General features: G+C 38.8%; 1 protein-coding gene across 1 annotated transcript in view; it reads left to right on the top strand.

The window, feature by feature from the left end:
- LOC131973647 (complement C3-like) overlaps positions 1–17808 on the top strand; it is a 39295-nt gene that overhangs the window by 3654 nt on the left and 17833 nt on the right. The window contains exons 3-21 of the mRNA XM_059335700.1: positions 1180–1336; positions 3590–3678; positions 4010–4098; positions 6882–6964; positions 7048–7135; positions 8101–8206; positions 8565–8685; positions 8921–9036; positions 9239–9382; positions 11224–11323; positions 11434–11525; positions 11624–11815; positions 11963–12118; positions 12672–12798; positions 14849–14917; positions 15720–15917; positions 16696–16813; positions 16913–17001; positions 17606–17745. Coding sequence (XP_059191683.1) covers positions 1180–1336; positions 3590–3678; positions 4010–4098; positions 6882–6964; positions 7048–7135; positions 8101–8206; positions 8565–8685; positions 8921–9036; positions 9239–9382; positions 11224–11323; positions 11434–11525; positions 11624–11815; positions 11963–12118; positions 12672–12798; positions 14849–14917; positions 15720–15917; positions 16696–16813; positions 16913–17001; positions 17606–17745 — 2274 coding nt within the window. The remainder of the gene's footprint in view (positions 1–1179; positions 1337–3589; positions 3679–4009; positions 4099–6881; positions 6965–7047; positions 7136–8100; positions 8207–8564; positions 8686–8920; positions 9037–9238; positions 9383–11223; positions 11324–11433; positions 11526–11623; positions 11816–11962; positions 12119–12671; positions 12799–14848; positions 14918–15719; positions 15918–16695; positions 16814–16912; positions 17002–17605; positions 17746–17808) is intronic.

Below are 17808 nucleotides of genomic sequence, written 5' to 3' on the forward strand. Positions count from 1 at the left end.
ACTTAAGTAAGAAAAGGACTTAATAATGGAAAGAACAATAGGTCAAGGTAATTCATTTGAGTACTGGGTACTTGGACTGTAATGTGGAACACTGCAATTTCTATATTTATGGTATAATTACACAGTACTGCATGTCATCGCAATGGATAGGCTACTATCCATTAGGCAGAGTTTGTATATAGGCACACACAACAAAACAGAGCATTCGGTTGAACTGTGTGCGTGCGTGTGTGGTTGTGGGAGTGGGTGCACATGTGTGAGTAAGTAAGTGTATATGTGGTGAATATGGCATAGCTTGTCTACCTGCACTCTTCAATTTATTTGTAATTGTTTTTTTTGTTGTTTTTTTAATTGTTTTTTTTTCTGTGTTCTGTTTTTTTTTTTTTTACTGTAATTATGTATATACATTGTGAAGCACATTGAGTCTGCCTTGTGCATGAAATGCGCTCTATAAATAAAGTTGAATTGAATTGAATTGAATTTAGAAGCTGATCATATATTTTAATACATAAGCCCTACCTATTTCATTAATGTTCTATATAAAATTTTCGGAGACTTCTTATTCATTCCCTACCCTGCAACCCTCATTCAAAAGCTTCTGGCAGTGTTATGTTTATAAATATTAACCCTCATTATGTTTGTTGATTTAAGAACTACTTGCAGTGTAGTTACATTGATCAATTTAGTTATAGATAATGGCCTTGTCAATAGCTAATACCAAGGATATGCATTTGTTAGCATACTCGACCAGACCTGGGCATTAGGCGGCCTGCAGGCCACATCGTGAGGTTACCCAGAAATTAGAAATCAATACAACGCAGTACTTTTATTTTAAAGGTGGTTTATTTTTGTGTGTGCATGCATAAGCACCTGCACAAAAAACGTTCAACATAAACCATGTTGCTAAAAAAGCATCTCAAAAAAAAAGTTGAAACAGAATATAGACTTTTTCACAAGACATCACAACATGGACTCCCAAGTATTGAATTAAAGTATTGAAAAAAGAACAGAGAAACATTTAAAAAAAAACACTGCTTTTTGCATAAAGTTAATACATTGCTGGTTTACTGAAAAGCAGAAATGCTCCATATATTTTTTTGTGGTTTGAATGTATGTTGTGTTTATAATAAATGTAAAAGTGAGATAATGATTGGGTATACTGGGTCCCTTCCTCCTCAGATCCCTCCTGCAAAATTCAGTCAGGAAGAAACCCAGTTTGTGTATCTACAAGCTAGATTTCCTGATGAAACGCTGGAGAAAATCGTCTTGGTGTCCTTCCAGGCTGGGTACATCTTCATCCAGACTGACAAGACACTCTACACACCCAAGAGTAATGGTGAGTCCAAAGTTGTTGTTTTTTTGTTGTCGTCTTTTTACTTTTTATGTGGGATAACCATGTAGGTCCCTGTAGGGCAGTGCAGCCATATATTGCTGATTTGAAGCTGGGAATTCCCTCTGAAAGATATTTGAGACTCTGAAAGCCTGCTCTTACCATCCTGTCTGAATAATACACACAGGAAGTTAATATATGCTATTGTTTGGAATTTAAGATGCCTCAGATGTTAGTTGAGTTAGTTTGCATGTACGTCTGTGTAAAGCAAGGTTAACATACAACTTCAAATTATTTAGCTATACCAATATTACAACAATGATACTTAAAAACACACATATAAACCAAATCATTGATTGCAGGTCAAATCCTTTGTACTTCAGTCCTTGCTGGTTTTCTTATCTAAGCCCAGTTACATTACTGCCAGTCCAGTTCAGAAAGGGGAGAAATCCTTTCAAAGAGGGCGTCGAAGATTTAGTTTCAGGCTGAGTTTCAATAATTTGCTGTCTTGCAAATTAAGTTGCTGGATCGTCCTTGTTGTTGAGGAAGCCTTCTCTGGCAGTTGCAATGGACTTTGCGTCCATTAATGCAACCTTGATGCGCAGGGTAGATCAGAATTGTGGTTGTTTCAGAATTCCTTATTGGAAAAGGAGATTTTCTGAAGAAAGCCTCACCCAGAGATGGGATCTCTGCAGGGGTTGAGGAAGGGGTAGGGGGTAAATGGTAAATGGGGTGCACTTATATAGCGCTTTTATCCAAAGCTTTACACTACGCTTATTCACCCATTCACACACACATTCATACTGGTGGCCGAGGCTACCAGGGCATACTGGTGCCACCAGCCACCATTGGGAATTCATTCACACGCAGCATCTGGAGCAATTTCGGGTTCAGTATCTCGCTCAGGGAAACTTTGACATGGTCGGGGATCGAACCACCAACCTTCCGTTCAGAAGACAACCTCTCTACCAACTGAGGCACCAGTAATCACCCCAGTAGGGATGGGTCCCCTCCTGAGGGTGATGGAGGTCAACCACCTATGGTGTCATAGTTCTCCTGACCAATGAACTCATCTGTCGGTGTCATAAACGCAAGGCATCCTGGGAGAGAGGCATCTCTCTGTTCCTTGTCAGATGCCCAAAATGGAGGGGAATGCCATTTTGTGAGTTGAATTAGAACACTGTTTCATTTTAGTCCACATCATTTTAAGTCCACAAATGAACCCAGGATTCACCTGTGGTCCGATCACAACACAATTTTTTCCCTTAAGAATCACATCCTGGTAAATCAATGATTATTTTTACTACTATGTTGGAGAAATTCATTGGAAGAGTGTTAAAATATCAGACATAAAACACTATTGGATAACAGTATTGGTAAAACTGCACCACATAATTTAGTAAGCATGCAACAGGAAAAAGACCCTTAGACTTAGTAGCTCTCTGAAAAAAAAAAAAGTTTGCCAGCCCAACCTGTCCGGAACATCATCTTCTGATACATGGGTGGGTTGAGATAAGATGTTGACTCTGATTCAGAAATCCCACGAAACCACCCCCCAATGCAACAAATTGAAATAAACGGGAAATCAAAGAGCATGAGACCAACCTCACATGAGTGAAGTATGCACAAACTTCCTGAGTATAAAGAACACAGAAAGTAAAGGTGAAGGCAATCGCTGTTCTGATCAAGTACTCATTTGTATCTTGTACTCATTTGTATCAAAAGTGTTCAAATCTCAAATTGCACTGACGGAGCAGGCAATCATCCTCCTGTGACTATAAATTAGTTCCATTTTCTTTTATTGCCAAAGGCTATTGGCATTCAAATTGTTTCCCACATTTGACAGTGCAAGCATAGGACTTAGCTCATTAAAACACCATTTTAAAACTATTCTATCCAGCCACTGGCCCTAAATTGTAGAATAACGGTAAATAACAGCAGCAAGCAAGGATTTTTTTCATGTTATGCATTTATCCAGAATTCTTAGTCAGTACCACTAAAGAAGCATTTCGCCCAAAGCTGCGTCTTTACTGGATACAATCAAAATTTCTGTGTTTATATGTCTTGAGTGAGTTATTTAAATGCAGAATATGCATTAAAATGATCACAAACAATTAAAAAAACTATTACATTTTTTAAACTCCAAGCATAGCCTTACGAAACATCTTTCTATCAGCTGTGGAGTGTTTAGTTACTCATTTCATAGCAAAGTAAGCTGTGATATAACATAAGAACTTGCTCTCTGTCTCCTTCTGACAGTCGATTACAGGGTGTTTGCAGTAACGCCGGGCATGGAGCCTGTTGACAAGGGCACTTCAACTGATGATACTATTTCCATTGAAGTTAAGGTAATGTACAGTGTCTTTTATAAGTACAGGACTGAAAGTCATCAGGTGTCGCTTGTTCCTAAAACATGATCAACAAACACTGCTCATTAGTTAGTATACATAAAATAGCTAAATCATTAATATAGCAAAGACTCCCTGTTAATTGTCTCCCACCGAAGCCATGTTAAAATACACCCATACACAAGTTGCATATACTAGTGTGACCTCTCCCTTGAACTAAGCTGGGGGAATTTGAAAAATAGATGAAATCAATAAGTGGATCATCCATGATTGTTACCAGAATATAATAATAATAGTATAATAATAGCAGTTGTTTAATGCTTATTTTCAGACCCCTGAAGGCCTCATTGCTAAAAGTTCTCTCACCTCTGTGAAATCCGGAATCCTCTCTGGTTCTCACCGACTTGGTGGAATTGTCAGGTGAGTCATTTTCCCCAAGATGAAGGCTCAGAACTCCAAAAACTTTTACGTAAACATGTCTTTCCTGAAACAAAAAAAGGGGGACAAGGCCATGTTTGTACAGTACACAAAAAAATAAATTAAATTAAACTGTAAAAAAAAATACAAATGAACTGTTTAAACTAGGGGCGTGATGAGATCCCGTGCCACAATATTTCTCGTCGCGTTAAAAATCTGTCTGGGGGGGGGGGGGGGGCAGTAATGACGCCAGATGTCAGCCAGAATGACATCGTAGGGGCTCGTTAAGAAGAGTAAGAACGAATCGAAGCGGTCCTCAGTGCTCAGTCCTCAGTCCTCCTGCAGCAGTCTCTCCCAGCTCCAGAGCCACTCTGCAAATTGCTAATAGGCTAACAGTAGCTCTGTAGCAGTACAGTATGTATGTGCTGCTGCTGCAGGAGGTGTTCACTTAGCGATCTCTGTTTGCTTACAACAAGCACCGGACACTCTGTGCACAGTGAGCGATTCCAGTTAATTCACGATCACAATGTTTATGATCAGCAGAGATGCTGTGCATAAGTGGCCGCTCTTCCCCCTAAAGGAAACACTACTTATATTGTTTGCACTTGAAAAAAAGAGAGAAATATTTTATTTTATTTTACCTTTTATAAATTTTAATTTTAGTTTCAATTTGTGGAAAAAGAATATTATTAAAAGCTCATGCTTAAATCATGCATGTAAAGAGTTATAATAAAACATTTCAAAATGCATGTGCAACTCGGTTAAATAAAAGTCTGTTGGTCCAGTCATATATTGTGTCATTGTAGTTTTCTTAAAATCTCGTCTCGTCTCGTTCTCGTGAACCCAATATCGTGTCTCGTCTCGTCTCGTGAGCTGAGTTTATCGTCACACCCCTAGTTTAAACGCTGTGCACCAGCAGAAAGACATGCGCCTGATCTGCAACCAAGCTGTCGTAGCTGTGCTGTCCCCCTTTATCCTTCCTCCTCCATCTCCATCTGAGCAGTGTGACTGCTGTCATTAAGGATCTGAGTAGGCCTCTCACTTCGTCATTTGAACACTTGTTCTTTTCATTTCATTTTCATTTATCCTTTATTTATTTCTCGAGGAATCATTGAGGGCAACCCCTCATTTACAATGATGTCGAGAGTACAGAGAAACAAAAAACAGAGTACAGAGAAAACACAAAACAGCACAGACAAAAACATATGCAAAAACATTAAAAACAGTTACAGTGAAAGGCAGAGTTATTGGTGACCATAGTTTTAAACTGGCCCATAGTTATAATTGTGTTGAGTTAGTTCTTACTTTGTTAATATTCTAACTGTAATGATCTGTTCATATTCAAAATTTACAGTCTAAAGTCGGTGTTTCCTGATAGACAGAAAGTTTTACGTGTTCTGTCAGCTGCTAAATGCTGCTAACTTAAGCTGCAGTCAGCTAGCTTAGTAGCCATGCTGCCAGGACTGAGAGCTCAGAGCATCAAGGGGTGTTTTGTTGGTGTTTTACATTATACTGATAGTACAACAACTTTGGATTGCCTGGAGAAAGATGTTTTCAAGCCCGCTGAATGCTGGTCGGGACTGTCACTGTTCAAATTTGACTTATGGAGGAAGTGACATCACCATAACTGAACGATATTCATTTAGAACTGATTTATACAAGATTTCAGTCCTTGGCCCTGTGGATCATGGACAAGACTACTGGACAGCGAAACTGTGTTTAAAAGTAGGTCCAGGGGCGTCCCGGTGGCTCACACTGGTAGAGCGCTTACCATGAAGGCCGTGTGCTTGCTGCAGCGGACCCGGGTTCGAATCTGGCCTGAGGTCTCTTTGCTGCATTTCTTCCCCTCTGTCTCCCCCTTTCTATCTGTCTATCTAATAAAGCAGTAAAATGCCCAAAAAATAATCTTTAAAAAAAAAAAGTAGGTCCAGTCCTGGACAAGAAATAGTTTATCAAAATTAATAACTATATATCATTGTAGAACAACAAGATGTGTGGAGTTCCAAAGTTCTCAATTTAATTTTAAGGCCATCCATTCGGAATATCAGTAAACCTGTCTTGTGATGCCCTTTGAATTTAACACAAATGAAGCGTATGTATGTATGTATGTATGTATGTATCTATGTATGTATGTATGTATGTATCTATGTATGTATCTATGTATGTATCTATGTATGTATGTATGTGTATAAACTGTGGTCACTGAGCACTCTAAATTTTGCAGCTTACAAAACAAACATAGGTTTCATATGCATATTTCATATCTCACAGTGCGTTAGACATGAACAAACACAAATCTACAATAGTGGTGACCACATGCATTCATACATGCATTCATGCATTCACTATGCTACAGTAAATTTGGAAATAATGGTAGCCAAAGAGTGCATAAATTGCAGAAAGACATCTCTGCTGAGTGCATTAATGGATCCCACAAGACTTTACAACAAATGTTTCATGAGTTGAGCCATGGTATGTGAATCAGTTTAGAAGTTATGCACCTTTTCGTTAAATGCCACTGCTACACCCTCTTTTTGCCAGTTGACATGAAATCAAATAGGCACCTTTTCACATACTTGGCCTCTATGCCAAAAATTCTGTGGTATCTGAAGGGGAGATATATTTTAAAGACTGACCCACAGGGTGACTGCTGGTTGCAGCTAAAAATGTTATGCCTTTAAAGTCTGAATTGGACCTCTTTGTAACCTTTAGTTGCAAAACAAATGCCATTGTTTAATTCTTACTTTAAACCTTTGTTTGACTGTTAAATTACATGTTCTTCATAGTTATGGAATGTGGAAATTGGAGGCGAAGTTCAGCAGCAACCCACAGCAGAGCTTTACTGCAGCGTTTGAGGTCAAAGAATATGGTGAGTCCCTCTTCACTTGCACTGTTATTTAAAACCTACAAAGCTTTCACTTTTTACCTAAAACATAATTTTTCCTTTTTCAGTGCTGCCCAGTTTTGAGGTTAAACTGGAACCTGAGAGTCCGTTCTACTACACGGACAGTGAAGAACTCACCGTCAACATCAAAGCTACGTACGTAAAGTTTTTTTGTGTGTGTGTCCTGTACTACCAAGTAAAAGTTGCAGTTATTGAGGTAACTTCAGGGTTAACCCTTGGTTTTCTGTCCTATTAGGCTCACTTCTTACTGGGGTAGATCAGTAACTTATGCTGAACACTTATCACCAATGCAACAACAAAAAAAAGTTTCAAGTGCATTATGTCAAAAGTCACAGTTTATTGTTGACAGCTGCATCTCCCAAAGTTCCGGTTTCAACTGGAAAACACATGCTTTCTAAATACTGCATGCCAACTTGGTTTCAGCCATTCTGCATCCTGTAATGCAATGGTCCACTTGTTTTCTTTTTGGCTCCATCAATTGTCCAATTTCCTTTCATATAATGGCATCAGCACAGCTCCTCTGTTTAACCACCTTACTTTGATGTGGTATTGCACACCATGGGTAATGTCTCCTTCTGCAAGAAGGTTGTCAAACAGACGATGATTGAATTAACACTTCCGGCAACCACTTTCATGACGCGATCCATTGTTAGTAACTTGCAACACAATGCTTCCTGTTGCAAAATTAAGGGAAAAGTTGTGTTCTTTTTCTCTCTGAATTGTGTCACAACATAATTTAACTGATCAGCTTTTTCCACTCTGCCGGTCAAGATGAGCTGACATGAAAGGACAATTATAAGTTCCCCAATTGAATCTAAATTCTGAAGACTTCTCTTATTTGTCTCTCGTGGGTGGCCATGCTTTGTCTCTTGCGCAATCTCTACTTCTTCTTCTGTTTACTAATGGATTAGCCTACAGCAATACATTACACTGCCATCTTATGATGAAAGAACATTTATTCATGCTAAACATTTTTTCATGCTAAACATTTATTCACGCTAAACCAGTTGATGGAAACTGGATGGAAGGCTTCATTTTTGGGTTTCTGAAGACTCTGATTTCTCTTGATTGTTGGGCTTACCATTGACTTGATGTTTAAGGTATCTGTTTGGTAAAAAAGTGAATGGGATGGCCTATGTGGTGTTCGGAGTGGTTTTCCAAAGTCGTGAAAAGAAGGGCTTTCCAGATTCTCTCCAGAGAGTGCAGGTGAGCACTTTTGTCTTTTGTCTGCAAGTTAATTGGTGTGTCCACATTGTGTGTGTCTGACTTTTATCTTTTGCATCCTTCTATTGTCAACAGAAATTAAAACCAAGAGCACAAACCTCAAACTTCTATAGTTCGCTTCATTGGTGCTAAAAAAAAAAAAAAAAGTCTATAAAAAATATCTGGGATGGTTTTTCACATGTCTGCAGTTACAGTTTTTACAGCAAAATCTTTAGATTGAAATCTACACAAGTAATGCTGATTAGATTAATGCCAGGCTGATATAAGAATTTGCACATTCAGAGAAAGGACCAGCCAAGTGTTTACTGATTATATTTTAAAATGCATTATGTCAAATTAGATTACGGAAGGTACTGGACAGGTCAAACTGAAGAAGGAACACATCAAAAATATCTACTCAAATATCTTGGACCTGGTGGGGAATTCCATATATGTATCTGTCAGTGTGCTGACGGAGGACGGTAAGAAAAAAAAGACTTTGGCATTATGTGACTAAGGTAGGACTGAAGACAAAGTCCTTTTATTATGTGTTGCTCCTTATATGATGATATAAGGACTTTCCAGTAAAATGTCCTCCAATTTTGCCAACTTTCCACTTTAGGTGAATTTAAAATGGGTGCTGTTTTTGTGGCATATTTAATCAGTACAGCTCAAAGGAGGGGGCAAAATGTATTTGTTTTTTTGTGTCATGGACAGGAGGCGAAATGGTGGAGGCACAGTACAAAGGTATCAAGATTGTCACATCACCTTACACCATCCGCTTCACGAAAACGCCAAAATATTTCAAACAAGGGATGGCCTTCGATATTGCGGTAAAGTACTTATTTACATTCATGTATCAGGACAGTAAGTTAAAATTCCTTAAAAGAAAAGCAGAGAGAGTGTTCTGGTGTTTTGTATGACTGCAGAAATTGCCAGCATTTAAATAACAGTATTGGATTACTCCTAAGCATGTTAGGACAAATTTAATTATATTACTCCTGATTGTTCAGTTGGTTGTGTCTACGATGGCAGGTTGAAGTTGTGAACCCTGATGGCAGTCCTGCAAAGGGTGTTAGGGTGGTGGCGACTCCAGGCCCGTCGCCAGGCAGAACTGCAGCAAATGGCATAGCGAGACTTTCCGTCAATCCACAAAACAGCAAACAGCTGACTGTTCAAGTATGTCTTTGGAACTGTTTGATTTTCATTTAACCTTTTACATGAAAGCAATTTTTGGCAGATGAAAGCTACTGGTAATAATAGTTCACTGTGTTATTTCATATGTTTCTATATTTGTTGTACTGTTAAGTAAAACATTTTTTTTATATTTTTTTTATGTTCATCTTATTCTATTTGCTTTGTTATTTACTTTGGAGGTTAATAAAATATTAAACTAATGTCTAGTTTCTTTAGTTTTCAGTACAGATGCTTTAAAAGTGGCAGTTTAAAAACAATATAACAAATCATGATAATAATCGAGATTGGATGATATAAAAAAAAATTATCGTGATCTTTTTTTTTTTGCCATATCGCCCAGCCCTAAGCTACAGTTCCTTCCCCCCTCGTATCATATTTTTTAAACAAAACAAAAAAGACTAAATTGTTGTCTGGAACAGTAGCAATTTAACAGAGTCATAGGCTCTGGGGCTACAATTCCTTCTAGGGGCCCCCATCAGCCTCCCACTTGGTAAATGGTCTGCATTTCAGTCTGCACACTGCAAAAAAAGAAAAGTTGGGTGAACTCAAAATTTCAAGGCAACAAACTTCGATAAAATTTTAAGTTGGACAATTAAACTAAATATTTTAAGTTTTGTTTTTGAGTTTGCTCAACTTTGAATTCAGATTTTTGAACTTATAATTTTACATTGTAATAACTTTTAATCCTTACTAATGTGCTGAATTGGCACGATTGTAACGCCGCTATGAAATGTCAGCTAATGTTGCGACCACAATTTTGAGTTAGCATTGATACGCTAATGGCTACTCTTGTAGCTGTAACAAGCAGCGCCGCTAGCATCAGTTAGCCGCTAGCTTTCGCTAATGACCGAATTTCAGCGCTTTCCCGCATTTCACAACAAAGAAATAAGAGTTAGCAGAACTATTGTCCCTTGTTGTGAACCCCAACTTAAAGATATAAGTAACAACAACTCACAAACTTGTTTTTGAGCAGACAACTGGCTTCCTTTGTTGTGCTATAACTTACATTATTGCCCTAAATGTCAATAATTTATATTTCCAAGTTTTACCAACTTAAATCACTGTTTTAGGCAAAAAATACAAGTTGGCCTATTTTTGCAGTGCAGTCCACTTACTGTATATAGCCCCTTTCTCCAAAGCGCTTTACAACTGATGCTTCTCATTCACCCATTCACACACACACACACACAGTGTTGGAAATGGCCATATTTTAGTATTGTTACCCTGCATGGAGAAAAACGTCACATTAATTGGCAAAAAATACACATTTTAACGTAATTTTGGACCATCATTCACACATTTGTGAAAGATGAACATCAGACCTCGTGTGTGTGTGGGTGTGGGGGGACTTTACTATTTTCTGCTCTGCTGTTTTCGTGCCGCCTTCCTGAGAAATAATAGTTGATATAAATACGATACTTATAGGCTGCACAATGGCCTAAAGTACATAAAATACATTTAGGCCTCAGATAATTCAAATTCAAATTTACCTTTTAAAAAGTGAAGTGACACTGCCTCTCGTCTCCACAGCTCTCCTCATTTCTCCTCACCCACTGTTCTGCCCTGCTCTCTATAAATACATGTGGCACACAAGGGGAAATACTCTCTCTTGCAATGGGTTGTAGTGAAATACATGGACAAGTGTTTAAAGGATTAAATTATGTGAAAGGGCAATTCTGTGCCAAATTGTAGGCCCTATTACCTGCATCCAGTCTGTAGCCTGGTAAACATGTTGAATTTTAAAGCTAGGATAAGTTTGCCAGGGAGGCTCTATTACCAGTGTATTCTTTTGTGTATGCCTATTTGTGTGCATTTCATTGTAGGTAACAACAGAGGATAGTCGAATAGGAGCAGATAGACAAGCATCAGCTACCATGGTAGCTGTCGCACATACCACAACAAACAACAATTTTATCCACATAGGTGAGGAAAATCTTCAGAGGGTAAAGTCACTATTAATGGCGGTGGCCTTGGTGTCTCTCCAACATGAACAAGACCTCCAAAAATGTCTAGCAGTAATCTTGTTATTACAGGTGTGGATACAGCTGAGCTGGAAAACGGACAAAACCTGAAAGTCCTGCTTAGTGTCAATAAGCAGGAGAGAGAGTTTGACGTCACATTACTGGTGAGAGAAGTTTTGCACGTTTACATGCAAGCGTTTGTGCAAATGCTTGAGTGTTGCTTTCAGCAGTCAGTAATTGATGCATAACTCTGTGTCTGCAGATCCTGAGCAGAGGTCAACTGGTTACATGTAAACGACAGTCCATCAATCGTCAAACACAGATTGCTGTAACACTTATTGTTACCAAAGAAATGCTGCCATCATTCCGTATCATAGCTTACTACCATACAAGTGCTAAAGAGGTGGTATCAGACTCTGTTAGGTTGGACGTCAAGATCTCCTGTATGGGCTCGGTGAGACTCACAACACTGATGTAGCAGAGTTAAAGTGGATAAACAAGACATCCACGCGCAAACTGATCAAGTTCAGGGCACATAAAGAAATATGCCTCATGTGATATAACTGTGCTAGCAAAAACAAATTTGCTCTTTCACCCTTAGTTGAAGTTGGAACCAACTATACCTGCTCCGTCCTTTGAGCCTACCAGCCCCTTTGAACTGAAGGTCACTGGAGACCCAGGGGCCAAAGTAGGACTGGTGGCAGTTGACAAAGGTGTTCATGTCCTAAACAACAAGCACTATCTGACCCAGAAAAAGGCAATTTCTTTATTATTTTTATCTCTTGGATTTTTTTTTTTTGACAGACATTAGGGTTATCAACCCTTTCTGTGTGAAGTTTGCATGTTCTCTCTCTATAAGGCTATTTCTCTGGTGTCCTCCGATGTTTCAAAGAAATGCCCATTTAGGTTCACTAAGACTCTAAACTGCTAAAAAAAAAAAAGTGTGATAGTTAGGTGTTGTCTTTATATGTTTTCCTACAATAGAAAGCTTACCTGTCCAGGATGTACCCCACCACTCTCCCTACGTGAGCTCTGATCAACTGGTATAAATAAGGGATCTGTGTAGAATTTGAAAATCACAGACTTAGGTGGAAAAAAAGACTCCTTTTTGAAACTTGTGATAAAAAATACTAGAGTAACAGTACAGTAACAGATGTATACAAATTATAACCCAAATTATGTAGTACAAACACGTTACATTATTGAGAATAAATCAGATTAATAACTGCCACCTTCACTGGCTATTAACTTGCAGAATGAAGTTGTGTCTTCTTATATGTTGGTATGTGATTGACCTCCACTTTTCTCAGGTGTGGGACACCGTAGAGAAGTATGACACAGGCTGCACACCAGGTGGAGGGAAGGACAGTATGGGTGTGTTCTATGATGCTGGGCTGATGTTTAAATCCAGTGCATCTGAGACTCCCGTCAGAGAAGGTAAAACTACTTTTGCTTCCATTCTGACTTTCTTCCTCCGTTTGCTAGTCTTTTGCTTGAGGTTACTCCTTGTCATTAACTTTAGGCATTTCCAAAACAATGAAAGGACAAGAAATTGGCAATCACGCATTCAATGTGCTTTAATCAACTGTCAAATGTCTCTATCCTTAACACTGTGTAACCGGGGTAACAACTGTGTGTATCATATTTTTTAAACAAAACTGACGAAATTGTTGTTTGGAGCAGTGGCGATGTCACAGAGTCATAGGCTCTGGGGCTACAGGTCCTTCTAGGGGCCCCCATCAGCCTCCCACTTGGTAAATGGTCTGCATTTCAGTCTGCAGTCCACTTACTGTATATAGCCCCTTTCTCCAAAGCGCTTTAAACTGATGCTTCTCATTCATCCATTCACACACACACACAGTGGTGAAAATGGCCATATTTTACTATTGGAACCCTGCACTGGAAAAAAAACATCATTATTTGAACAAAAACTACACATTTCAATGTCATTTTGGACCATCATTCACATATTTTCAGGAAGAAGAACATCAGACCTTGTGCGTGTGGTGTGTAAACAACTTTTGAGGCTGCAAAATAAACTTTTCAAATAATTGGAATTTTGATATGAAGTACATATATATATTTAAGTGACACCACTTCTCTTCTCCACTGCTCTCCTCATCTTTCCTCACTCACTGTTCTGCCCTGCTCTCTTTAAAATACATGTGTCAGACAAGAGTAAATACTCTCTCTTGCAATGGGGAATTGTGAAAAACATACATACATACATACATACATACATACACCTGCCTTCAAGTGCTTTTAAAAAGATATTTCGTTCACAAACACTGTAAAATGCATAGTTATCTGTGGTAAAATGGCTATAAACGATTTACCCAAATAAAAAGCATTGACTCTATTTTTGAAACTGAAAGGGAACGCCATTCCATCCTGATTTTACTCCTGGAACGGCATTCTATGGCGCTCCCTCCCTCCCTTATTTATCTGTTTTAAAAGGCATACTGGGTAGTTCGGAGCTCCTGGAGCCCCCCCTACAGCTTTGGGGTGTATATTAAGGGCCTCGGGGCAATCGCACCGAGCACTGGTCCCATACAGCAATAGCTGTATTCAGGAACTCGGGACGCTCAAAGTGAAGTCAGATCAATGATAGGTATTATGGTTTTGCCAAAAATGCTTTCGAGGCCAGAAATTCCAGTCGACCTCTGGCTGCTCTTCCGGGACATTGGCAGGTGCCAGTTAATTCTGTTGAGTGCTTTGATCTGATTGCCTTTGATCTTTGATGTGATTACAGTTACAGATACACACACACACACACATGCGCGTGAGCGCACACTCCTCACACATGCATAAACATGCTTCAAACACGCGCGCACACACACACACCCAAAGTGAAATGCAATTCTGAATTTTGTCCCACATAAGAAACATACAGTGAATGAATACATAACCTCAGTTGTCTGGCAAGTTTGCCACATAGATAGCAACAACCCAATGCAACAGTCGATAGCAATTTGTTTTGGATCCCTCCATTTCCAATAGCTCTCGCCGTTCGGCGAATGTCCTACCGATATTCACTCTTGTGCTTAATGAAGGGACAACGAAGCTTCGTGAGGCGGTCTTGGCTTTAAAAAAAAGGCTTCAGCAATGGTAGTTGAGTGTGTTTTCAGCCCTTTGTTAAACAAAGAACGCTATCTCTTGGGCTCGTGAATAAAGCAATGCTTCACGTGTCCCTTCACTACTTGTGCTGTCCCTCGCTTGGTCACTCGCTCTCTTCCTCTCCCTCACCTCTTCTGTCTGCAACCATTTCTTAGGTCTTTTTGGTGGCTCAGCCATGGCAAACATGTTATAATACGAACATGAACAGCTAGCATGTTCTTAAAGCTAGCTGTCGTGGTTAACAGGCGCTTGACGGGGGGTATTTTGTGTCAAAACAGGTCATTTTACCATCGCAATGATTTCTGAAGTGTATTAAGTTGAAAATGCTGCATAGTTCTACTTTAAGAGTTAGTCCATTTTGCATTTCCAGCACACAACTGTCCGGTCCCAAGCAGGAGGAAACGAGCCACCACTATAACAGAGGCCAGAACCAGCTTGGGTAAGAATTATAGGATAGCTCAAATTATACAATCCTCTAGAGTCACTGAACTTTTGCATGACAGTTTAAGCTTTCCTAAAAGCTTCTGAGATATCTGACATGTGGGGTTTTTTTAATAAAAAGAAAAAATATGAATATTTTAAAATGCTACTCTTAACTGCTGTGATTGTGCTGTGTTCAGACTGTTTAAACTTGCTTCCAGGCCGCAAGTAAATGGCTGTTTATTTTGTTGGTTGTCCTGGGATCAGCTCCTACAAATGTCACCAGTGTTTTGCTTAGTTTTTCTTTCTTTTAAACGATGATTAATGAATTCATCTAATTTTGTTGTCATATTATTCCCGATGGGTTTGAAGAACTTAATGCAATTTTTCTTTCATGTTCAGAAAATGCTCCCAACATGAATTTCTGCCCTACTCTAAGTGTCAACTCTATGTATTATTAGTCTAAATGTAGAAGCTCAGAACATGACAATAATGTTTCCCATATGGCTAGCAGTGTCTCTTCTCTGCAAGTGTCTCAGTCTAGGCGGGATAGGTTAGGTTTTGGTTCCCAAATTATCCTTTTGGTCAACTTCACTTTTTAGAAAATAAAGCCGCTTTATATAGCCACAGATGGGGTAATATATATTATTACATATAATATTTCCAGGGAACCACACTGAAACACAATGTTCATTTCCATTTCTATGTTGTCCTATGTAATAACAACAAAGATTTACTGACTTTGTACAATACTGCTCTTTATTTATTTTAAAACATATCTTGTCATATTTATCCCTATTATTTACCCTCTTTCTTTCCAGCGAGTCAGTATAAAAACGATTTACAACGTGAGTGTTGTTTGGATGGTATGAAGGACATCCCCCTTTCTTACACCTGTCAGAGGCGCAGCGAATACATCCAAGATGGTCAAGCCTGTAGGGATGCCTTCCTTCAATGCTGCAATGAGATGACAGTTGTGCGAGCTAACAGGAAGGTGGAAGAGCTACAACTTGCTCGTAGTAAGAAAAGGGACAAGGGAGAAATGCTGGGCTGTTACTAGGGTTGCAATGGGTTGGAAAATTGCTGGTAAATTTCCAGAAACTTTCCATGGGAAGTTAAGCTGGATCATTTTGGAAAAATTCAAAATAAAAAAATATGACATTACAACATTTCTATTTGTAAGTAGAACGTTATTGGGTTCTAATAATTTTATTGAACAATCAATTATTTCATTGAACAACAAAAACCTGAATGTTGAGTTAAATAACCCCATTCAAAAATAAAATGACGATGACTCCAATATCTCAAAAAAATCGCCAAAAAGTCAGATTTTAAATGTAAAATGAAAAGAGCCCCTCTCCCTCTGAAAAAGGCCCATTCAACATGTAAATGAATTGAACATGTTATGGAGAAATGCACAGTGCTTGTAGGGGACGTGGCCTCTTTAGGGGGCGTGGCCTCACCAACCCTGCAGTAAGCAGTGTGCTATGAGCATGTGATTGAGGAATAGCAGATATTTAAGTGTACTTGCATGAAATCTGGTTGTTTTAGTCAAGATTATGCTAAAATATATTTCCCCCACTTTATTTAAGTTCTCTGTTAAAGGACAACCTTTCATTTTGTAAATTCCATGTTTATTTCCATAAATTTCCATGGAAAGTTTCCAACTTTGAAAATTCCCAGAATTTTGCAATCCAAGCTGTTACTATCCTTTGACATACTGGTAGTTAACCCTCACACCTCACTATGTATCACATAACTAAATGAAGAATGATAACCTTTTTAATGACACTTTAGGTGAGGAGGAAGATGGTTACATTGATAGCGTTGACATTGTCACTCGCACCAATTTTCCGGAAAGTTGGCTGTTTACAGTCATTGACTTGCCTCCTTGCAGTGACCCAAGCCGTGGCTGGTGAGACAACAGAAATACAGACTCACAAAAAACAATGCCACCACTAAAATATCTTACCAGTCTTTTTAAGGTCACTTAAAACGCTTTTCTCTGTTCCAGTGAAACCACATCAGCAGTGAAACATGATCTTTTAAAGGACTCAATCACAACCTGGCTGTTCACTGGCATTAGTCTGTCAAGAACTCACGGTGAGGATTCAGTTTCTCTGCATCATTTGACTTGTTCTTTGTTTTTCTTTGCATTAATTATGGTTATTTGGCAACTAACTGCAGCGTTTCTGGTTTATATTTGTCCCACTCCTTTGTTGTATATGCTTCTTCTATTACCTCATACTCTTAACTTATTAACTTGTTAAATTGATATTTAAATCTCAAAATCAGTCTTCAAACCTTTTTGCTTGTTTGATTAATCCTTCATTGAGCATTGCAGTACGCTTATATGTGCTAACCTCTGGGTTAACTAAGCATTCAGTTATTTTTTATGTCTGTTTTTTATACCCAAAATAAAAATCAATCAATTATAGAATAGAAAATGTTATCACTATAGTTTCTGTTCTCTGAAGGAGAGGAAAGAGGCACACATGTAGTATTGTGTTGTCCAACATGTGTTGTGTTGTGCTGAGTGAATCGACTGAAAGGGAATTACGGAGAAGGGAAAGGGAAGATTCTGGCTAAGAAGGCTTTCATATGATTTCTTATATTTCATTTTGCCTCCTTACCTATCCGTTCACCATCTTCTTCCCCTATTTCTTTTCCTTTTTTAAAAATGTTTATTTTTCCTCTTGTCTTGAAGGTGTCTGTGTGTCCGATCCATTAGAGGTCATTGTCTGGAAGAGGTTCTTTATTGATCTCAAGGTGCCATACTCTGCTGTCCTTGGAGAGCAGGTGGAAATTAAGGCAATTCTCCACAACTACAGAACCCAGCCTTCCACGGTGAGTCAGGCTCTTCAGCTTTTGTGTTTCAGGCCAGATGGAATGGTGTCTCGCAAATGCACA

This window comes from Centropristis striata, chromosome 1 (genome assembly GCF_030273125.1).
Source record: "Centropristis striata isolate RG_2023a ecotype Rhode Island chromosome 1, C.striata_1.0, whole genome shotgun sequence".
NCBI lineage: Eukaryota > Metazoa > Chordata > Actinopteri > Perciformes > Serranidae > Centropristis > Centropristis striata.